General features: G+C 37.5%; 1 protein-coding gene across 9 annotated transcripts in view; it reads right to left on the reverse strand.

Moving 5' to 3' along the window:
• Positions 1-24,822, reverse strand: part of GRIA4 (glutamate ionotropic receptor AMPA type subunit 4) — a 224,035-nt gene that overhangs the window by 72,039 nt on the left and 127,174 nt on the right. For all 9 annotated transcript variants that reach the window (XR_007168812.2, XM_013178125.3, XM_013178131.3 and 6 more), the window contains exons 4-6: positions 19,217-19,401; positions 3,499-3,552; positions 1,362-1,520 (exon numbers count right to left, since the gene is read on the reverse strand). Coding sequence is in view for 8 of the 9 variants with exons in the window: in XM_013178125.3 (XP_013033579.1) it covers positions 1,362-1,520; positions 3,499-3,552; positions 19,217-19,401 (398 nt within the window). In the remaining variant the exon portion in view is untranslated. The remainder of the gene's footprint in view (positions 1-1,361; positions 1,521-3,498; positions 3,553-19,216; positions 19,402-24,822) is intronic.

Here is a 24,822-nt window from a genome sequence, read left to right on the forward strand (position 1 = left end):
GCTTTAGAGTTGGTAGATCTTTACAAAAATCAGCTGTTCCCAGTTATTTCTAGCTAGGCATTACACAGCAGTTTCTACACTTTCATTCAGAAAGAAACTCTTCTCAGAACCAAAAGCAATTTTGTCTAAGGAATGAATGTAGGATTGAGAAGAGTACATTGCAGTAGTTCCAATTTTAGGACTGTATTTCATAAGGGCAGAGAAATATGCCTCTGAAGTATTATCAGAAGAAGCAAATTAAATTGAAGATAGTCACTTCTCAAACTTTTTTTTCCAGTTGTCTTATCCATTGGGAAATAGCCTCATGCACCCACCTAACTTACTCAAAAGAGAAAAAAAAGAAAAAAAAAAGTAACTCACTGAAAAAGATAAATGAGCAGAAATCAAAGCTATTGTAATTGTTAAGAATGATCAAGAGTATGTTCTTCAAACCTGTGTTGGCCCTCTGAATAACACAGGGTACTGAAGAATAAATGGGGCTCAGAAGGTCATCTAAGACAGTTTGTGTTTCTACACTACTGTAACTACTTTAGGTAGAGAGCATGACAAATTAAATGTGTAGAGCAAGTCTTTAGCAGATGTTAGGTTGGAGCCACATAAACAAAGGGACATTTTCTTAGCCTGGTCCGCTGATGAATTTACTGCATCAGGAGATGTGGATTATCAATAGCAACCCCAAGGCTGCTACTGATATACCGTGTAGCTCAGTCTCAGCTAGGTCTGATATGTATTAGCACATATAATAACAGAGCTATTTTGATGAAGTCATATTTATAACTATGCTTTGATTTGCCTGCCAAGAAAATTATAGGTGACAGAAATATTTTGTTATCCATCTGTGAGGGATTAGGATAGATGAACACTGGGATGTAATTGGACTGTAAGATCATGACTGAAAATGATTACTACGCTAGGTTTTGAGGTGGATAGAATTTCTACAGGAAATTCCAAATTAAAATTTAAGGGTAGTAAATTTACAATTGTGGTTACATCTCATATACAGAAGAATTCATCTGTCGGAAAGCTCTGCACTCTGAATCCAGATAATTAGACTAATTCATGTAAAATTGGTTGAAATTAAGTTGTCAGTTAAGTGTTTGACCTTTAGTTCCTGTCAGTAAAGAGGTGATTTGGAGAATAACTGACAAAAGATATTAAAGTACATCAGCGAAATGTGTTGCAGCTTGTGTTTCTATCATACAGTCACAAGGACAGGCATAATTAGTTGCCAGTAACAGTATGATCAGCTGCCTTCTCCCGTGCCTAAATATTAAGGTCTTTACTCATTTATTCAGCAATGTTAATCAGAAATTAAAAACACTTGAGTGATATCATTGGTAGTGCTTCAGACCATCCAGTACCTTTGGTGGGGTCTCGGATCCTGGGTATTCTCTCTGGTCCAGCTTCTTCCAGCGCTGCATCAGTTTAGTTACCATTGGTGTACTGAAATCTACCAGCTGAAATCCAGTCACATTAGCTCCTCCATGCATAAACCTCTCCAGAGAAATATCTTTGAATCCCTAGAAAATCAATTTAAGAATTTGTTTGCTCTCATACACCTCTGTGGGTCCAATCTGTTCTAGATCAGCAAGGTGGCATAAAGGTGTTCAAAGAAGGTGGCAACAGCAGGTTTCTGTTAGAAGTTAAGACTTAAAATCGGAGAAAAATGCTGAAACTTTGATCATACTTTCCATTTGTGTTATAAAGAATGAAACAAAACCAAGAAATTAAATTCTCACATTATTGCTAGTGTGGTCTCAACAGCTAAACAACACATCGCTGGGTATGACACAGTTTTGGAAGAAGTACATTTGGCGAATCAACTGAAAAGTGCCTACAGAATATTAAATCCTTAATCCAATTTACACTGAAGTTGGCAGATTTTAATGAGCACTGTATTAGTGCTTGATCCATCCTGCTACTTTGCATGTTTGCAAAGTGAAAAACACTATTGTGTAAATATATTTATTCCAGGATTTATTGGTTAGGCTGAAATTACCTGAGTTACACAAGTTATGAGATAATATAATAGATATTAGGATGTAGAGAGAGCACATGAAGCTCTCATCATTAGAACATGGAAAACATAGCATCAGAATCACCTTTTTGTGAAACATGGTGGTGGTAGCTCTCAGATCTGATACACATTTAAAGTCTGGAGTGACCGCCAACATTGAACAAAAAAAATAAAGTACATAGACTTCCTGACTTACTGGTTTTAAGGCTAATTTGTCCCAGTGTACAGACAAATCCTTTAGTAAAATTTGCCTTTAGAGACATATCTGAACTTCAAGTAACTGCATAAGGAAAACTGCTAAAGATGCTAAGAAAAAAACATGAATCTTTCTGCTCCTTTTCTATTTGCTAGACTTAATGGTATCTCAAAATAATCTTTTTGTTTTCTTAAATTCCTGTGATAAGTATTTAGCAGCGGAAACAGAAGTGTATTATTATACTTGATTTAAAGTAGAAAACTGAGGAAAAAAAAAAGTGAGGTACTGACCCAATGACCCAGGAAAAGAAAAAAAATAAAAAATGTCCAAGACAGATTTGATTCATGTCCTAAAGGAAACTGACAGTGAATATGAAAGGTGACACATCAGGAAATCCTATTACACACATTATTGAACAGCCAGTAGACAGCAACACGTGTCAATGCTGAAGTAGATGTGACTGTCTCCACCATATACCCTACTGCCTACAGCAGTCACTTTGCATGGAAAAGGTTACTTGGGGAATTATAAATTTTGAATGTTGAAAACCTTATTTGTTAGACCCTAAGAGAATAAGGTCATTCTCATTTCAAAAGCCTGAGGTCTTAAAAATATTCTGAAAGTATCTTAAGTTAAGGTACTAGTACAGCAAAACAAAATAACATATTTCAAGTCAACTAAAATTCCTTGAGGGAAAGAAAAAAGAAAACAATTCAAAGTATACATTAGACTCTGCTCTACATTCAATGTGCTTGACCAGGAAGGTATTTCAGCTTGAAAAATGGGCTATTTAAAAAATAAAATATTGCACTTACTCTTCCTTTGCCCTCTGCTAAACATTATTTGTGTAAATGTGCTGTTTAGACTTAGAGTGAAAATATGAATTGGTAATTTGACTGGAAGTAGCTGATTTTACAACAAAATGAATTTCCCCCAGAGAATATAGAAAAGTTACTTCAAGAATTGTTATCCTAGTAATATTAAAAAGATGAGTCTAGAATGATAGAATAGTTCTGTAAAGGCATCTAATTCAGCCACAAGATACACTTAGCAGTCCTTTATGCTACACTGATTTTGATAAGATTTAAGAGGATAATATTGAGTCTTTCTTGTATAGATGTCAGAAACAACAGGACCAAGTTCTTTAACGCACTGTAAAGAATGAATTATACACAACTGTATATTAGTGACAAATGGCAGATATTGTGTGAAATGCTGTAACTCCAAAGCAAAACTAAGTGTTTCACTTACTGAGCAGGGGTATAATTCTAGAAAAGGATCTTACCAGGTTGGCAACAATGTAATGGTATCCTTTAACATGCTTTCCCACACTCACAATCTGCAGTAGAGAAAAAAAAAAGAAAAAAAAAAGTCATACTGTTTTCTCTAGAAACGCATTTTCTCAGCCAGATAGATGTAAATTTTGAAATATATAAAATCAGCAATATAATGTTGAGAGTCTTTCTCCAATAACGTAGCTATAACTTTCCAGGTGCTTAATCATGGGAAAAAGTCAAAATGAAAGTGAATAAAGTAATGAACTGGTAATCTGAGTGCCTTCCACATGATTGAAAATGTTACTGTTGTATACTATTTCATCAAGTATGGCAATTACCTATGGGATACAAATTCAGAAGCAGGAGGTCACACATTAACTAGAAAGCCTAACTGCTAATGTACTTTTTCATTTCAAATGAGTGCAGTGTTTGTGAATCAAACTAGGTTTTCACCTCTTGGGATTAAAGCTGTCTGCCCTTGAGGTGGTCAAGTACTACAAGTGTTATTTAGTTCTTAGCGATATGCTAAAGACTTTGGGGCTTGGCATGAGCAAGGACAGAGCAAGAACAGGCAGCCAGGCTCCCTGCTGTGAAAGCTCCTTGTTTCTAACTGCAAGGGGCTTCTGGTGACACACGGAGGTGAGAGGGCAACCTCGGCATTTGCTCCCAGGAGGAAGCCACACGCTGCCCTTGAGCATTTAACCAACATATAACATCAAGTTATGCAAAAAGGGAACACTCCTGATGTGCAAGTGCCGCAGTCCTGATATGGCAAGATCAAGAACAGGGGTTAGACAAAAACTATGCCAACCCACAGTGAATTCAAGGGTTTTCAGTGGTTAACCACTCACTTTAAAAAAGTCTGCTTGCAGCCCAAAGATATGATTTTTTTTTTTCTTCTCATGCATTCATCCCCACAAAGCATTTTAACTTCCCTCCAAATGAATAAACAATATACAGGCAAAAGTTTTCCATGTGATGATGGCTACTTAATAAATAATAGGGAAACTATGGATCTGTCTCCTTTCCTGCTTTGAAAATCCTAACTCTAGACTGTTCTGAAGAGTTGGCAGCTTCTTGCCTTCATGGACCATGTCCCATGTTTGAAAGACAGAACATTCACGAAGACTGGCAGACCCTTTCACCAGTGCAGTGTGAAATAGATAGCATCAGAGTTTGGAGATGAGACATGACTTGCTGAAAGACTAAATGATTTGGCCAAAGACACCCAGGGATCCAGGACCTGTATTAACACTTGGAAATGCTTGATTTCCAACTCTGTTGTGGTTCCAGTAAGTCAATCTGCTTCTGCAGAGAGTGGAAGGGAAATTCCAAGTGAAGTGGCATAAGCATCTTGTCAGAACTGTGTTAATTTTATTATTTTAAAGCAGTAAAGTGAATAAGCGATGTCTGTTATCATTTTTGTTCTTCTTGCTTCCCAACCTCAATCACTTTCTTTTTTTCAGTCTGTAGCTAAAATGATCAGTTTTAAAAAAGCAAAACATAACAGAAACAAACAAACACAACAACAACAACAAAAAAACACCTCCCCAGATCGTCCAGATTGTCAGTCCTTCATATCAAAACAATGTTCATTTTGGACCCAGTCAGATTCCCATTAAGATCTGTAACTAAATACCATTGCTACCAGTTTATCGGGGAAGGGGAGAAGAAGGAGATACCACACCTCTCCATATTGTATACTCAAGACATGTGAGGTGGGTGCTGTCAAAATTTCTCTCTCCCCCCCCCCCCCCCCCCCCCCATTATACAGAGTTCAAATCCCTGCTGGCACGAGGAGGGATATGAATGGCTTCCACAGAGATGGAATCTCTGACACCAATAATGCTTTTACATCTGTACTGCTTCCACTATCTATGGTAATGAAAACGCATTTGCATTCCTACTACAGGGAAAATGATAGAGATTAAAAACTCACATTTTGAACACCTACAGCATCACAGTTTGAACATAAGTGGGCTGACATGATTTAAAATGAACGTGATATGATAACTGTGGGCCTGATCCTCAGCTTGCACAAATCACTGCAGCTCCCTTTGAGCTCTTGGGAGTTGACGTTGCTTTGGCAATTAACACCCGTTGTGATCTGTTCCCTGGTTTGGTTTCGTAACAAAAATTGTGATGATAATTGCAGTGTTTCAGTCAAATAAGCAAGCACAAGATCAACCTGCAACTGTTGAGGTACATCAGATACATATCCGTAGTTGTCACATAGTCAAAATGATTAAATACTGCACATCATTAAATGGGTTTGCTTCTGTGCTTGTTCCTAGCAAATGCATATAGAAATGACTGCAGAATTCACAGATTTAATGTGAACAATACAGAATATTTGTGAAAAAACATTATATATTTTTTCAGTGTATTCTCTCAATACTTGTCTCTAAGGGTAGGTAATAAAAGTACACATCTACGTATCATCTAGTTGTCTGCACTTCCTTTAAAGTCAGTAGAAAAAGCAGGCACTTTGAGGAAATGATTCATCTTATCCTAAAGTACATGTCTAAAATTAATTAGACAGCTTGTGCCCTGAAAGTGCTTATTTTTCTCCACTGACTAGAAGAAGAGTTGATGATGATTAACTCTGATGTAGACACCTACATTTTATATCCCTAATGTTAACTGAGACAAATTTTACCCTAAGAATGTTGATCACGCAGATAGAGAAGAGAAATGATGTTATATGGCTTGCATTTTCTACAAAGATTAAATACAGTTCTGATTTTGAATCTGAAAATGTTTATGGTTATTGAGCACATATAATTTGCAAACCAGGAATTGCTAATGATTTAGGGGAAAAGTGCCTGTTTAGTGAAAACAGCTTTCTGTGAGCATCTTATAGTTTTGAATATCCAAAATTTATGTAGTCACCTTTTTCTCTTGAATACTTAAAGGTGCAGCTTATGATCTATAAAACAGGATGTGAATCCTCACTACCTGATGAACTACCTTTCTTTCTGATGTGCCACTGCACGGAGATAAATTCAGACAATGAACTTAAGTCCTTCATAACATGAAAAGCTGCTTCTAGAAGAGCTCCCCAACCTCTAACATTTTCCTTTTCTATTCTTTACTAGCAGTGACTGGAGTCTTTTATTGAGATGAGACCTCAACCATCCCATACACGTCAAGAATATTTTTCTTCTATGGCAGAGAAGAGAAGTGATGTAAAAGAACCAGAGAATCTGCTTTGAAAGGGAAAAAGAGGACTGGGATTTTGACAGATTATAGCGTGTTCCATAAATCTTGTGCTACGGAAGTTCACTAACTCTGGGGACACCTTAAAACACCACGTGCCTCCTCATACACTTCTGAATTCAGAACTGAAAGGCCAAGCTCAGTAACAATACAGAGAAAGGGCAGAGCTACATTGTCTAACATCTCCATTAGCAAGAAGCAAAGTCCATAGGACAGGATGTGTACAGCAGAAGAGTTTGCGCTAAGGAGCTGGCCTCCATAGCAAGCACAGTTCACGGTTTTACTCTGGGCTCTCCAACCTGCTCCCTGGACTGAACTCACAATGGGAACTGTTGTACAACCAGGGTGCTTCCGGGCACCTTCTCCTTTGGCATCACCCAAAAAAAAACCAAATTCATATATTTAGAGGCCACCCTTGATGTGATACACAGTACAGTAAATGGCCACAATTAGGAGATTAACTTCAACAAGCATGTTCCTCATGCAAACTAAGATGCTCAGTGTGCCTGTGGGTGCCACCCTCCTAGAGAAGCCCCGAGCACTCGTGGGCGGGTGGCAGATGCACATACAGCATGAGGCTGAGCTGCGAGAACCATCTTCGTTTCAAAAGAGAGGTCCTGAAGAGAGGGTGACACTGCCACAGGCACTTGTGGTGGCCCTGCCAAGGGAGCAGGAGGTTTGGCTCAGCTCTCCACCCCAACCGGCCACAGAACCCGCAACAGGGCCAGGCACCGAAGACGGGTCACAGAAGCAGTGATACTCCATAAAAGTGCTAATGTTGCAAATAAAGGGGGACCTTATGCATGGCCTTTACATTGCCTTAGGATGCTTTGATCCAAAAGTGTACAAGTGCTGGAAACCCGAGCAACTGGGACTAGATCCATTTTTCCCATCATATAATACTTCACTTAAATCTTCTAAATACTCACTTTTGCTCTATATTCCCACCCTGACTTGTCCTTAACACAACACACACACACATTACTCCTGGCTTTTGTTGTGGTGAGAGTTTAAGGTGACCTCAGCTTCCTCCAGGGTGATTTGGGGAAGAAAGCATTGGGAATGGTGAACTGAATTGTGACGCCTTTGGGAAAGGATGAGTGCGGGGAAAAGCAGGATGATGCACTGACTTTTGCATACTGATTTGCATGTTTTAATTCAATGACGAAGGTGGCAGCACATAGAATTGGAGCTCTTTTAAACTCATTTGTAGAACTGAAGAAATCATTAAATAATCAACACTGTTCTGAAGAAGAATGAATAAGAAAACACAATCTGCTCCCCAAATTATCGTTAACACAAAAAACAACGAAAGTAATTGAATGTACTAACCAACACTCATGCTATTATTGAGTCCTTTGTTTCGGTAAATGCGGCAGCACAGAATCAAAGTGAAATACTCAGGCCATAAGCCTATCGTGGTTGTTTAAGAATCTAATGCAACTTTTTTTTTTTTCCACAAAGATTATTGTGTGTGTGTGTATGTAAATCCACAAAAAAAGGTGGACTTTATATTTAGATATGTATATTTATAAATATTTATATTTAATAAAATATATGAATCACAATAGGCTCTATTGAAAAGCATTCACATTAAATGCATTTACGCATAAGAACCTATAAGGAACAGGACATTAGGAGAATTTTTAGTTGCTGATCTATTATACTGCAATTAAGAAAAAGCCTTATTCTCACGTCATCGATAGCCAGTGCTAATCAAAAGTAGCTAGAATTATACTGTTGACTTTAAAGTGCCATAAAAGCAGAACCAGGGAGATCTGAATCAAACTCAGTCTTTACACACAACTATGAACTTTCAGACTTTATTAGACAACACCATTCTTTCTGTTTAGCTGAACAATGGCCTGGTCTAGGAAATTCAGGAACTATTCTATTATCAAAAATAAGAGCTACCAATGTCTGCTTTGATTCTCTCTCTCTCTTCTCCCCACGACTGGCAAGTCCATGAATTTTCATAAAACAATTTCCAGACTTACATCAGTGTCTAAGCAGCGAATCAGGCCCCAAGTCATCCTCGTCTCTTTACTGCTATGAAATTGATGTTGTATATAACTTATTTTAAAAGAATGCTTAACTTCTGTAGCATGAAATGTCCCTCATTATGATTTCCATCAGATGAAGGTCAGTAAAGCTGAAGTGAAAAGAACTTAATTTCAGTTAAATCTCTTCAAAGGATGATAGCTGCCCATTACCAATGGGACTTTAACAAAGGTTTTCCTCTTTGGTTTTGTCTCACAATCTGCTGCCTTAAGAAAAAGAACATATGCAATAAAATGAAGTCTGTCTAACACAATATAAAAAGTGTGGGGACTTGTTAAAGACAGAAGATTGAGACTTGACCTGAAATACTGTGGCAGAAATGGTGAAGATATAAACCACGACTGCAATGGGATTTTATACGATATCTGAACCAAGGATAAACTTTTTACAAAGCCATAAAAAAGCAATTGAAAAATAAGCTTAATTTTAACAGCTAGTGCTCACAAAAGGCTGCTAGTGTTGGGAAGAGCGTGGACTGTTAACAGCCTAAAATCAAAAGATAGGATGTAAAAGAAGGCAGCTTACATAGCAGAAGTGTCTCCTTACAAATTGTCATGTCCCCTTCTGCGCTGTGCATCAGCACGAGCCCTGTGCAGCACAGGCAGCCTCCGGGGAAGAAAACCTGGAGAGGTGGCTCAGGGGCTGCTAGCCAGTGCCTGGAATACAGTTGCTTGTTTTTTCTGCTGCTGAAGTTGCTTCCATTCAAAGCCTATTCCTGCAACAGGCTCTCCCAGAGGTACATGGGATATGCAGGCTTGCAGGGATGAAGAAGGCGGGGAGAGAGAGGAACGGTGTAAGAAGAAGGTCACTTTATGAATCCCCCTAACCATTTGTATTCATCCTTTGTCTTCTACTGCCTATTTGTTCTTTCAGTAACTGAAATAAGCTATTTCTTGGGTCCAAACCTCATCAGTTTGCAGTGCAGTGACAAAATATGTTTGTATTACTGTGCAGTGTGGGACTATTACTGTGCGAGATCTCAGCTGCTTCATAGAAAATGAATGTCTTCAGGGAGCCCCTGCTGACTGCATGGGGTGAGGAAGACACTGGTGGCGGTGCTGGCAGCTGGCTGCCTCGAGGAGAAGAGCTATCAGTTTGCACTGACATCACAGTGTTGCTTACAAGCAGCTCTATAGACCTCTAGGGAAAAAAGCAAACAGAGAGGGACAGGAATGGTGAGGAAAAAGCACTTTATGAATCTCCGAAATTCATAAAGTCCAATCCCTTTGGACTAAGGAGACATACGCAGAGTGCAGCTACTATGGCCCTGAAGCAGCCTCAGTCCAATGCTGCTGCTACTGGCCCAAATTGCACTGTGCTGTGCATGTACCAAGGTCTTTGGCCAATGGTCTGCTTCCGTGGTCCTGTGTGAGCAGAACTAAGCCTATATTTTGTTCAGGTAAATCAAAAGGATAAACAGGAAGTGTGGAGATGGTAAGAGACTAGACAAGTCCATGGTATTTCTAACTCAAAGAATAAAGAAATCCTCATTATGAAAGTAAACTGCGTGTAAAAGCAATACAGATCTCTTGATAACTATGTGCATGTGTTGTGCTAGTGATCCTCTGTGCTCATGTGCTGCTGTGATCATGAAAACCAGAAAAAGCAGAGGAAGTTGTAGAGGAATAACTGAGCTAATATTCTGCTGAATTCATGTGCGTGGAAAATTTCTGCCTTTCTGTAAGTATCATGTTTTAATTTATTTTTTATTAATTTATGACAATTTTCTAAATATCATTTGTAAAAATGTCAGTTGCTATCTTCAGTTAGCAGAAACACTGGAAATAAGAAAAAATAGATTTTTAAAAACAGCAAAACAGAAAACTCGATTGAAAAATTGAAAACTTGATCAATATAGAGACCTTCAGCAGTCAAACATTGCTTTTTCAGATTTAACATGCCAGTGGCAAAATATTACAATCAGACCAAGGAGTAGAATATGTCAGCTTCTGTATTTCTCTCCACTCACATATTTATTTACTTTCATTTTGCCAGTAATAATAATCATCAGTTGTTGCAGTGACAGCCTGCTCTATTTTACTCATCAGAGAGATTTGTTTTTGAGTGCTAACACTTACACAGTACTTTTTGGCTGCATATCTCAAGGCTCTTTAAGGCAGGGTAAGCTGAGGATCAGTGATGTCAAACAATACATTGAAAAACAGAGTTAGTTAGACAGCTATGAACAGAGTCCAAGATACTGTGCAGCTACTTCCCTGTCATGCTTGTTAATACTGTGCTATTAGATGCTATTAATTAGAGTTTATTGACTTGTAATTCTCACAAGGCTAACAATACCAATACTTTGCTATGTGACAACTTTACACCTGTTTTTAATTTTTAATATTACGAAACACAATAAACTTTCTTTTTATTACTACGTATAAATTCAGCTGTGTACATTGAAGCATTAAACACATGCCAGATGCTGCAAAGGAGTTTTCTCCTCTGCGTTTAAAGGCGAATACAGCCCTGGATGAGCAGAGAGGCTTGATCTTGCTGATACAGAGTGCTGACAGAGCAGAGAGAAGTGGTGCCCATCTACTGGGAAACATCCCATTTAGTTTTTATGGGGTGAGGCAGAGCAGAAAAAAAAGACTGGAATCAGGCTGTCTGGCAGAGCAGGAGCCAGACTGATGGTCTCTGACAGCAAAACTGAATCACTATGCAAAATTCAGAAGATGCTGCTCACAGTGGACACCTTGGAAGACTTTTAACACATGGAGTGCTGAGGTGTGAACTTTGTGGGATGGAGACTGGTGGAAAAGGATGAAGCTGAGATAAACAGAAGAAAGGAAAAGGAAATTCCTTGCTGTTGTTGCAGAAAGAAGAGTCTTTTTTTATTTTTATTTTTATTTTTATTTTTATTTTTATTTTTATTTTTATTTTTATTTTTATTTTTATTTTTATTTTTATTTTTATTTTTATTTTTATTTTTATTTTTATTTTTATTTTTATTTTTATTTTTATTTTTATTTATTTTTATTTTTATTTTTATTTTTATTTTTATTTTTATTTTTATTTTTTTTTCTTGTGTTGAATCAAGTCCTGTATATGGCTATGTGCACATGTTTATGTATGTGCCTGTAATGTAAACAGATACAGAAACACTGGAAATACTAGTGAACATGAAAAAAGCCTGGGAAAACACAGAGTAGGTGTGGGAACATTTTTTTTTTTTTTTTTGGATTAAAAACAGAAGTGTTAAGCAAATGCAATTACAGTTAGCATGTGCTCTTCCCTTTACTTTGCTAGGCTCTGCATGAAGGTCATCCTACAGACATGGTTAAATTCAGTTCCTAGTTCTTTATCTTCACCATGAAGTAGTCAAACACTGGAACAAGGCATAGAGAAGCTGAGATCTCTATCCCTGGAAGTGTTCAAAATTTGACAAGGTGGGGCCCTGAGTAACTGATCTAAGCCCCTTTGAGAAAAAGGTTGGTCCATATGACCTTCAGAGGTCTCTTCCATCCCCAATCATTCTGTTATTCTATGACTGTTCATAAAATAAGTCTCTTCACATCGGTACTTCACAGTCTGTATTGCAAAAACAGGTCCTAAATCTGCCTAAAAACACATCTCAGAGCTGTAAGACTCCAGTCTTGTTCCCGGTACTTTATTTGCTCTGTGGTGTTTAATATGTGCTGACAGAGAGAAGTCTGGCAGAAAAATAAATGGGGGACCATAAATTTCAACTTCAGTATTTGTGTTTTTGAAAATTTCCTCATATAATTTATGTTTTAATTTTTTAAATTGGATTAAAAACAAAAAGAAAAAGCAATGGAAGGCCAACAAAAATAGACTGAAGTATTTATAGTTAACAAAACTATCTATCACTATTTAAATGATTCTTCTATTACACTTTTCAACTTAACTGTAAAATCCATTTGGAGTATTGACTTCATTGTATATCTGACCACTTTTTTGAGCACTGTATAAACTGTAAGTAATAGTAGTGCGATCAGCTATGGGTGACCAAATGACAGTATGTTTCTCTAGTAAGTAATATGTGTTATTAGTGTCTGAAAAAGTAAAAAGAACAAATACAATGGTTGAACAAATAACATAAGTTTTCACTGAAATCTTCAAAATGATTTTCTATGTTATTCTCTAAATCAGACCACAATTTCATCTCTTTATTACATTTCACTCTTGCTTGAAAGTTAGCAAATGAATAAATAACAAAAGAAATCTAGGACACATATTTACTAAAGGTAAATTAATCCAGTTAACTAATATAAGTACATCTTAGAAGAAAGTGACAGGACATTTTCTTGAATGTGTTCATTTTGCTACACATTTTTAGTCCTGTTTCCTACAGAAGTTATATTTATGCAACTGAGCTGTCTGTGAATCTGCCTATCAGTTTTCCAGTAAAATATCTTCTAACACATTGGGCAATTTCAGCTATATTTGAAAGGAAGTTAATGCCTCTAAGACATCATCTAAGACATCTAACAAATTTAGCCTGTACAGTGCTTATTAATACTGGCAGCTAGGTGGAAAACAGAGATCCATTTGTTTTTTGCCACCAAAGGGATAAGAAATGCCAAGGTACTATCTCTCTTGTCTGACAGGTCACCAGTCAGCACATGCATACTACCTGGCCAGCCAAATTTCACATATTTCTTAATTAGCTATACTAAGTGCTATTTCCTGCTTGTTCAGTACATTTTTTGGAGAAAAATTTTGTTTTTATGGTGCTGGTGGTAATGATGGTCTAAGAGAAAAACAAAACAAACAAACAAAACAAACAAACAAACAAACAAACAAAAAACAGAGGGGTATCACCCTTCACTTTTTACTGTTCTGATAATTCCAACCATTGCTTCATTCTCCTATTTTTGGATTGTAAAGATACAAATCAAACAATGAATAAACACTAATATGAAACTTTGAAATGGTCCCCATTTCATGAGAAATAGCACTATTCAACTTTATAATTAATTATATTCTCTTTGCATGTCTTTTCCTTCAGCACTAGAAATCAACAAGGGTATAACACACTTTAGATAAAATTCACAAAGAGAAATACAGAATATATATACATACATTCCTTCTAGGGAAAGACAGTTATTTTTTCAGTAGACATGGTGGGACCAAAAGTTGTAACAGGGAAAGAGAAGCTGTTAAAATTAACTTTAAGAACATTATCTACACAACTAGTGCATGTACACCATTTTCTCTCTGCTAAAGAGGAAAATGTTCTTCAAGGTAAAAAGCAAAATTGCTCCAGTGATGCAAGCCAGTGTCCAAGTTGTGAAATAATGGAAAGTGAACTTGAAACTGCATTTGCAAGAGAGGCAGAGACTTTGGAGTCCCTGATCTACAAGCCAGAATCACTTGGCCAGACTTTACTAGAGGATGGAGCATTCATCCTAAACTGGAACTTGTAGAAGATGTTTGTCCTTTTTTGGTATTAAAACATAATTCCTATAAATTATCTTTTCTCTGAAGAAAAGCCATACAACACCAATCCATTAACACTGGTGGAAGAGATGCTATCTTCTGCCAGAAAAATTTAGAAAGAAACAAGATAGGTGCAGTGGGCAAGAGGATACTAAATTCAGCCCTAGCACTGTATCCTCCACACTTTCCTACAGTAATGGTACTTATTATGTTGCTAAAAATGCACACCTTTACTCAAGAGCTCATGCCTCATAGTATATGAAAGAACACAAGTTAAAGCTGCTCTCAACTTCCAAATATTCTTTCACAGATACTACAAGCCTGACCACAAATGAACTAAAATGTGGGGACGGTCAGGTAACTCTCGCTTATTGAATTAGTCTCCTCTTCTGAGGTTCTTGCGTATATAAACAATGCAATGGTATTGGAACCACTGATCATAGCTTCTCTGTATTGTGGTATTGGATGGAAAAGTGGTCTCTGGAAAACATATAAAAGAAAGGGTTAATTAGGAATCTCTAAGGGAAGATATCCCACAGAGTCTGCAATTTCTCATTGTATGAGCAATATTCTTCCTTTCTGGAGCGTGAAGAACTTGCATGAGGAGCACGAGTACAAAACTGTAAAGGTAATAATCTAAATGGTGGTAAACACAAGCCTCTCATATGGTGATAATTACAGTACTCATGAACCTAGTTGTTAGAAAATATGACGTTTTCTGCTTTGCGGAACAAAAACTTAAGACCCTTCTGCACTGCATTTGCATTAACTTCTAGATTTTCGTAACTGTCAAACTTGTGCATTAGAAAGAGTAAGATTGAGAAGTTAAAGTTCTGCCTTCTCATCTGTGTAGTCTTTTCTAGTAGAATGGAAATGGGTAAGTAAAGAAAAACTTATGGTAAAGATCTTGATGTTTGTGGATTGTCTTTTATAGCCTGAGGTTGCAGAATGATGAGGTCTGACATAGGAGTACATAGGAGGAGTCTCACTCAGAGACAACAAAAAGGTTTTCTTATGGCTGTTGTAAGATACTAAGGAGGTAGGGTGTTCTTTCACTACCCCTACAAGAAAGTCTGAAAAGGAGCTAATATTATCCTGGTTCACTTAAGTTACAGTAGATTCTTGAGAGTAGGTGGAGATGTGCTGACTCACATAGGCTGAAGACTCTGTCTTACTGATGAAGCAAAGTAACCCTGTGACCCTGCTAAAAGTGATGCCTTGCTCTAATGGTGTGTTTAAACAGCATTTTGAGCTGAGCCACTGCAACTGGCAATAATAAAGAAACCAAACAAAATGTTTCCACCGCCCCCAAATATTTCCAGTATCAAGTATGGTTGAGCATGACCAAAGCACAGTATAGCTTTATTGAGAAAACCATTGTGTGATTTTATTAGGATGGATCTGAAACCCTTTGTTGTGGGCAATCCAAGTAAATCAGATGTAAGTACTTGCAGGAAGGTTGAACACATCTCCTGTATTTAATGCTGGCCCTGTTACCTCTTTCTAGAATGGAAATCTGACAATGAAACTCCCTCTGTCCATACTTCACCCTTAAAGTGAGTATAGGTTTGGCCCTTGCCCAAAACATCAGCCTCACTGCAGCAGTGTATAAACCTGAAAGGAAGACCATGTAATGGAAAATGCACACCCTGGTGTGTGCACAGTCTGGATTTCAGATACATCACTGGATTCCAGGAGAACAAGTTTTCCCTGAAGACAAGCTACAAATTTGGAGTGTGAAGGCAGCTTCTACATACACATAATGAGAAAAAATAATGAACTAAGAAAAATACAAGAGGCAAAAGAAAAATAGAAAATGGTGAGATTAAAGTTGCAGAAGAAATGAAGAAATAGCAAGGGGCTATTTTTCTGAGATGGGCAGCTGGGAGAGGAAAATGAGCAGAAGACTCCAGGTCATATAAGTGAGCACCAGATATGGAGAGGGGAGCAGTGCTCTTTGAACACAGCCAGTGAAAAAGTCTCCAGTCTTCATTTCTTGAGGTCCAGAGTCATGAGAAGTATGAATGTGTGTATGTATGGGCAGTCACTTGAGAAGAAACCCACAAGCCCACAAGCCAGTTTCTCTCCCTTCATTAGCATAGATTTAAGGGCAAAGTACTCTGAGTTACCGTCTCATTACTGAGATTTAATTACTTTTCCTAAATGTTCTGCAGAACATTTACTTGTACATTGCAAAGTATTACAATAGTCACAACTTAGACTCTCAATTACGGGAGAACTAGGCAGTAAAAAAGTTGAGTTAATTAGAGTCACTGAAGCTTAATCAATTCCTCTGTGTATGCAGGGAAGAGCACTCCAACTTTCAGTCCATTTGTGAGGTTACCCTGTCTGCTACAGGTTATAAAAGCCCTCATACACAATGAAAAAGTCAGAGGCTGATATTTTAAAACTGTTTTTATTTTGCATTTTCTACATTGGGCCAGACTCTTTTTGCCTCACTCCTGTCTTTGGGAGATTGCAAATGTTTTTATCTCCAAGAAGGTTTCTGACTGCTCATCCTTAAGCAGCACTTGACCTCTGAAGGCAAACTGCTTCCATTTTGGAGCCCCAAAAGAGTGGCTAAGCACAGCACCCCAGGCCTACCCACAGGTGAGCTGGTCTAGGAAGACCAGGACCTCCACACTAGAGAGTAAAGCTACAGGTCACCGCATACGTCACCTAGCCTGGCTACAATATCATTCCTGCCCATACAGTGACCTTCCCTTGGGAGGATGAAGACGAGGCTCCAGGGGTGTTGGAGCAGAAGAAGAAAATTCACATGACCTGGACAAATTAAAAAAATATTCTGAATTATCTATGTTCCAATTTAATTAGATCTAGTGTAAATTTATTTATATCAGTAGTCACTACTGAGAAGAGAAGAAGTCCAATAGCCCACATACCAGTTTCTCTCCCTTCATTAGTGTGGATTTAAGGGCAAAGGCTTTACACTTAGGTTTGAAAAAACATCAGCACAAATACCAAATAGCTAATTTCTTAGGTAAAATTAATCCCATCCAAAATTAAACAGTAGCCAGATGAATCACTTCCTAAAAGTGTTTGTGTGAATGGCTAAGATACAGGCATGCTGTAAGTTGGATGTAACTCCTACCCTTGATTTTCCCACAGTTCAGTCAATGGAAAGAGGACTCAAGCAGCTTTCGGGCTTGTCCTATAGAGCCATCAGCCAAATTCACAGTATCTGACTCACCCTATTGAGGCCAGGCACTGCATTTTTATTACTTGCCATGTTAAGTACCTATTTTAGGCAGGCAAAATCCAGACCTTTATGAAGTCAGACGAGGTCAAAACATAATCCCATTAAAATCAATATCCAATTCAATTCTGTATGATCTGAACAAAGAGCACAGGTTATGCTCAAAAAGAACTGACTATGTAGAGGCCTATCCAGAAAAAAAATGAGTAGCAGCTCCTGGAAGGAAATAAAATGTACGGCTGAGATCAGCGAGAGCTGAATGCTGGGTGACTTCATTTTACTGTGCAACTGAGTGGATACTCTGCACATACACCTATGTAGGATGGTGGGTGTATGCAGAATTTATGGCATAATATAGCATACTTTTTCTAATTCACATTTACACACTGTGTAGAAGAAACTACACACACACACACACACACACACACACACAAAACTGAGGGGAATATTATTTTTCTAAATATATTTTAAAAGATGCCCAAATGGGTGTTCTGTTTTACTACAACATAGGCTGAACTTGATGACTTCATCATAAACTATAGAAAGCATGTGTTAAAACATAATGGCTTTCACAATAAAAAAATAGCCAAATGAATGCCTATAGTGATACAGCATTATCTATTCTTCTCTTGGCAACAGTCGTAGAAAAAGTCCTTGTTATTGCAGCCATACCATTAATGCTCAGTTTCTCTCTAGCTTCTGTCAGTGAAAGCAAATGTGACGTGTATATGTCTGTGAGGATTATTTTATGTACTTCTGCATCACAAACTGCATTTTATATTTCTATGACTTCGGTAGCAGACGCATTGTGAACGTTTTTACAACAAAAATTTCAGAAGTCCCTAATGCGCTAGCCAGGATAAGCAGGGTGGCGGGGGAGGATCCACCACCAGCAGATGGCACCCATTCCCTGCAGCAGCACCGGGTGCTGAACGCTGCACTTGCAACCTCATGTGTGGGATCATGCGAGAAGCAGCGAGTTAACCCTAAGTTACTTTCCCGTCACTTGGCAAAATGCTCTTTTCAAAGCATTATTTTATTTATTTTTCCAACATTTATGAGCACTATATAGCAATAGGTTCCTACACCAGTAAAGGTACCATACAGTGCAAACCCATCTGTCTGGACCAGTATTTTCTTTGCACAAGAGCAGCTTTCCATGAATGGAAGAACCTGACCTTCTTTCCCAGCAAAACAGCACTTTTATTCTACTTTTCTTCGTGTTCATAAACACTCTGCTAAGGTAATAAAACTATCAGTTCAAATATGTGTAATAATAAGTTTGAAGTATTTTGTAGCTGGAAATACATGCAATAATGAGTTTAAAGACTTTATAGCTAGAAATGCATAGTTTTGTGAATTGCAAGTAATATGCAATACTGGATTCAAATAATTTTTTTTTTCCTTTTCTCAAACAAGACTGGTTTCTTTCCCCTGTGAAGGTACAGACTGAGGGCATCATGGTAATGCACCAACACTGTGGTGTTGTGTTGTTCCACCAGCCCTAAGAGCCCGATGCAAGCTGTATCAGGCAGGGAGGTGCTGGGAAGCCAAGTGTGCAGCTGCCCCAACTGCCCGGAGACCTGCCAGCTGGGGAAGGGAGGGCTCACTGTGCTGATGCACTGGCTGGTATGACAAGAATTTTATAGGAAGGCAAACAGTCAGCAAGTGGATGTACACATGTCAGCCCATGGCGAAAAACAAAAGGAAAGAGTAGGCAATCTCATTTCCATTGAGAAAATAAACAAAAGGCAATGCACACTGGTATCTCATCTGGAATTTCAGTAATGTGCTTACAGCGACATTAAAAAGAATGTTACCTGCTCTAAGAGATTCTGAAGCCTCTCTATTTCACAGTCTATTACAAATTTCTTCTCTTGTCTTCGGTCCAGATCTTCTAAAAGCCGCCTGTAGCTGGCATCATTAAAATTCTCCACACAGATGGCACTGACTTGCCAGCTATTTTGTCCCGCTTTTTCCATAATTGCTTGAAGTATTGAATAACCTAAAAGAAAAGGACACAATACACTAGTAACACAATTATTGTATTTTTTAAATAGGAATTGTTCTTAATCAATATTATGACTCTTAATATCTGCTCCTGCAGGGAAGGGAATAAGACAGTTTATATCCCTACCTAAGTTGCTAGCCATGGTCAGTGCACGTTATGTAAGCAATGAAAACTACAATTGCTATGATCAGAATCCTTGGAATGATTCTCAGCATTATGGAAAAGCTACATATGCTTTATACACATGGTCTCATCCAGTCAACCATTCGGCTTCTCAGGTTGGTTTCATACACATTTCTATATCTGGACATTTCTCATGAAACAGCAAAGAAAATGCCTGAGTCCCCTCATTCACCAGGAGGATCTGTATCCTAAAACCCAGTATATTAGACATTCAGATGCTTTGTTGTTTCTTTGTTGTTGGTGGTGGGTTTTTTGAAAACGCTTAAGCCAAGTGATTTTTAATGCTTCTTGATAAGAATTTATTGTTTCATATGTTTATACTTTTATATATATATATGTTTATGGCAGTAAAGACATATAAATAAAAATGATATTGATCTATTTCAGAGAACCCATACAGCTTTAATCAATGCATGCAAAGTGATTAGAGGTCAATGAATGAAGGGCACCACAGAGGCATTAATTATTACTACTGTCAGGATTACTGCTCTTTATCATTATTTGATGTCCTCATTGTCATATTTGAGCCTATTCATAGAAGGGAAAGGCAGCATCCCCACCAAACCCACAGTGCAGGCTCACTACCTGCAGCCTCAGTGTACCCCTCACCTTGTTCCCTCTCCTAATTTTTTCTCACTGGGGATGTGCAGTGCAGAGACAGGAGAGGAGCCTGTGATCTATCTCAGGACAGCTTGCACACCTAATCTTGACTTGCCCAGACAATTGCTGAAGTGGGAAGCATGTCTTCTTCCATCTTGTATCTATAGTAAATAGTGAATTTGCATAAAGCAATGAAGATTACACACCTCAGATCCAGATTCAATGTTTAAGAAGGACAGGGATAGACGTTTTTTGACATGTTGATATAAATGATACAATTCAGAGGATGTCCCTCTGTCCAGAACCACAACGCAAAACACCTTGTCTTTTTAATTGTTATCTGGATAAATTGTTCCCACTAGCTTTAAAATAAAGATTTCAACTCTTGAAAACTATCCTATACTGACGTGGATACACAGTGGTGTCTCCTTTCTCTTTTCACCAAGATGGTCCCGTGCCTGAGCACAGTGAGCCCCAGTTGTCATTTTAATGCACTTGAAGATGCCACTGCATGACAGGCTCCCCATAAAAGGTACCACCTGAGATTCCCTAAATTGCAGGAGAAATCCTTGTATGTTACATTTCAGAAAGAGTACTTTTGACTGTGCTATTGCTAACTAATAAAGTAGAAGACCTACAAAAACACCAAAAACCAGGGTTGCCTCCAGTAAAATAAAAGCAAGTAATAGTTTTTATCAGAATATGAAGATTTTAGGACATAAGAAACTAATTCCATTGCAAATCTAGGAGTAGTTATTTTTCTACTGGCTCCTGGCAGTCCTTGAAACATTAACTTTAAATCTGCATCTTCTTATTATTACACTATGTATCCACAATCTGAAATTAACATTTTATTTTTCCTCCAATTCAAATGACATATTTAAGATAAAAATACAAACATAATGAATATATAAACTGCAAAATATATTTCATCTTATAGATGAGATCTATTTTATGAAACAGTATTTTATCTTAGGAAATGAATTCGAATACTTGATGTATTGACTATTAAAGCATTTCTGTACTCAGCATATATTTTTAACCTGATGACTGCTATTTTTTTCAAAGAACCATACAGCTTTCCTGTTAATTGCTGCATAATTATTCTGCTTTTCCTGTTGCTATATTCAATCTCCTTTTTGCCTGTAATTATCTCTGCAAATCATGACAAGATTCTTTCCCAAACATTGTATTTCTTGCTTCATTTCCTATTCATTTCCATATATAGATGTACATTAAAACTACTCCAGTGTTAAAGGGGTTCCTGCTTCATTTACACTGTAGCTTTGACTTGGTCTTTGCTACAAACACAGTCAACATTTACATAATTCAGCTTCCTGACACAAATTAACATTTTCTTTGATTCAGAATGAATGGTGTTTGAAACAGCAATTGACATCCCCTCATTCTTTTCTTATTTCATTTTGACAACTTTACTAAGATGTGTTTTGATCAAAGTGGGAGTTTATCCCAGCATAAAGCATGACAAATATCAGACAAACACATAGAAAAGCTTTTCTACCTTGGATCAAGGTTTGACTTGCCATATTTCATTAGCAACTACCTTCTTTTAGGCATTTCAAGCTTCTGTAGCTTCTTGTCAGTAGCTGGCACTCAGGCATAGTTTTCATGTTAGTAAATCTTTTACATACAGCATAATACATCTAAACTGTAGTAACTGGATATGGTGCAACATCTCCATGAGAGGAGTTCAGAATCCCTGTGCAGGTAATCCGTGGTGCACTCATCTATTCATTGTGCAGGAACATTTTTTAATACAACAGACTGACAAGGGTGGAGTTTACACAGAATGAATAAAGACATTCACAGGCTCAGTTGGTATAAAAATTACATATGCAGAGGAGAATGCCTATTTGTCCAAAATAATTGGCTACAGCTAGCAGAGAAAAAATGAGTTGTATGCAGTGCTGGAAACATTTTATATGGAAAAAAAAAATTAACCTGGGGTAATTCTATCAATACAGAAACTCAGTGCAGTGTCTCTGTTTAGACAAAATTTTTAAACTTCAAAGAGATGTTTGCCCAAGTAAAGACAGCAGACATTAATCTTACAGCTGTGGCCTAAAAAGTATTTATTTTCTGGTTATCTGCTGTTTATCCTCAGTTATGCTGCAGACAGATGAGTGATTCATTTTTCTGGAGGTTTAGTGATATGAATACATTCCATCCCATGTATTGTGAAATATTACTGCTTGCATAAAAGCAAATTAAAAAAAAGGCTAACTCCTATCAGCTGAGCTACACAATCAATGTTTTTCACTAAAACATTATTTTACAAAATGCTTAGGCATATGCCAATAAATAAAAAAAGTTCTCGGAGGTATATATGGTAACCCTTCCTCACCAACTAATTCAACCTTGAAATGCAGATAAATTGTTTAGCAGAAAAAATAAATTACTGGGCCCAAGCATAACTGGTTGAAGCCTTGAAGTCTTCAACAAACTACTGGTCCTTCCAGGAGAATTTTATTATTATTATTTTTTTAATTAGCAAATCTATGAGCAAGATAAAATACCACTGCAATTGCCTGGAAACGTAGGTGAAGTCCTTCATAAATACAAGGATGCTATATGCGAGAATTCCTTCTCCTTCCTTTCTATGAGGCTATGAACCCGTGGCATTCTCCTCATATGACCTGTGATAAGAAGTCCGTGAACTGCTTGTGATAAGAAGCCCAGATCACTGCTCAAATGCAGATTCTATTGACAACTGCTTAATGTTCAGTAATAGCAATTCCACTTCAATACCCTGGAACCAACCTTGAGACAGGGAAAGTATGAAAAGATTTTATTTTGTTGATTCCTTGCCTTCTTCCTATTCTGTTTTATTGTCACATGGGATTGCGGTGACCTAACAAACTGCTATTATTTTCCAAAAGGTTACTACACAATCATCATGTTGAAAATAAATAAATTAATTAATTAATTAAGCTATTCTTCTCTTTTCCTGTAAATTCAGACCTGAAGATGCCTATCCCAAAATATCTACTTATTGGGATTGATTCTGCAGCAAAATACCTTACAAACAAAATCTCAGATGTTTTTTAACCTTGCTTTCCTCATTCTTCATCGCATAGGTATGTTTTCCATTGCAAAATGGGTCAGCTACCGAGAAACAATGCTAGATGTGTACCTGGTCTTATACCTGTTCTGACAGAGATTAGTAGTTCTTCAGAGAGACTGAGAAGTATCTGCTGGAGACCAAAGTGTTTAAGGCACATTATAAGTGCATGAATTTGGAGGTCCAGGATTCTTCCTTGCTGCTGATACACTGCCATGATAGGGGACTCTATCCCCCTCGCAATTTCCCTCCAAGTAGCTGAAATCATGAGTGATCTTTTTTGATTTTAAAATTCAGTGGCCCTTCAGGTCTTTTTTTTGTGTCTTCTGCTGTACCAGCTAAGCTTGCCCCCATTCAATTTCATTTCAGTAGTCAATGACTTAACGTCATTTATTTCCATTTAAATGAAAAGGATAATCTGATATCTAAATCTCTTCAATGTATTCAGAATAAACTGAAGCAATCAGAGAAGCATTTTCTTGACTCATTTTTCTGCTGGAAGGCACATGGTTGGCTTTTTTTCTTTCCTTTATTTTCTTTCCTTTTCTTACTTCTTGCTTCCTTGTTTGCTTTCACCAGAAATATTTCAGTGATCAATTACAGAGTTATAATTAGAATTCCAATAACTTTCATCTTCCAGAAACCTTTTCATTCTGGGAAACCTTTTCCTCTGCCCCTCCAAGTGTGTGCAGTCGTTCCAGATGGTTTTGCCAGAAGAGAGCTAGCAAAGTGGCTGCTTGCTCCAAACAACAGCACCCTAGTAATAATTCGTGCTTATGAACTACTAGGCAGAAAATTACTTAGTATTAATTTTCTATGACGCACAGAGTACATTATTTGTATATTATTACTGTTCTTTACTCTGGCTAGTAGACTGACAATATTGACTGACACAAGTTAACAGGTTAATGTACCTGGAAAAAACATATGCAATATATTTCTGCTATGGGCCAAAGAATAGAAGATACCCTTGATGAATACAGATCTTCTCCAAAGACAGGCATCTTATCCTGCATATCACAGAAATGCAAATTTATTTTCTTCTCTTTCTGGTCCAAGTAACTTTCTAGCAGGAATAGATTCCATTCCCCAAATTAGCTATGGTCCCTATAGCCACAGAGACTGAAATGCTGGAGGTGTTTTATGAAAGCTGCTTCAGTCTATTGGAATTCATATTAGGATCAATAAAAAAATACATTTGTTATAAATCCAAAGAACAGCAGAAGTGGAGAATAAATGATCAAATCATTTGGTATGGATAAGACAATATACTTGACCATCAGGATTGGATTCCTGTCACTTAACTCTAGGTGTCTCAGAAGTTGTCTGAGTTAATCATCCAGGCTTCCACAAGAGAGATGGATATCCTATTAAAAAGATTTCTTTTTTGACTTAGATATTTATCTCAGAGGTGTTTTTCTGTTTCTCCAATGACTACAGAAAGAGTCTAGACATGAAGCTTAGTGAAAACACCTGCCATTTATCTAGGCAAACCTTGGTGAGATTAATCCAGACACTACAGCGAGGAAAACCATACAAGAAATATACAG

Source organism: Anser cygnoides, chromosome 1 (assembly GCF_040182565.1).
Source record: "Anser cygnoides isolate HZ-2024a breed goose chromosome 1, Taihu_goose_T2T_genome, whole genome shotgun sequence".
In the NCBI taxonomy this organism is placed as follows: Eukaryota; Metazoa; Chordata; class Aves; order Anseriformes; family Anatidae; genus Anser; species Anser cygnoides.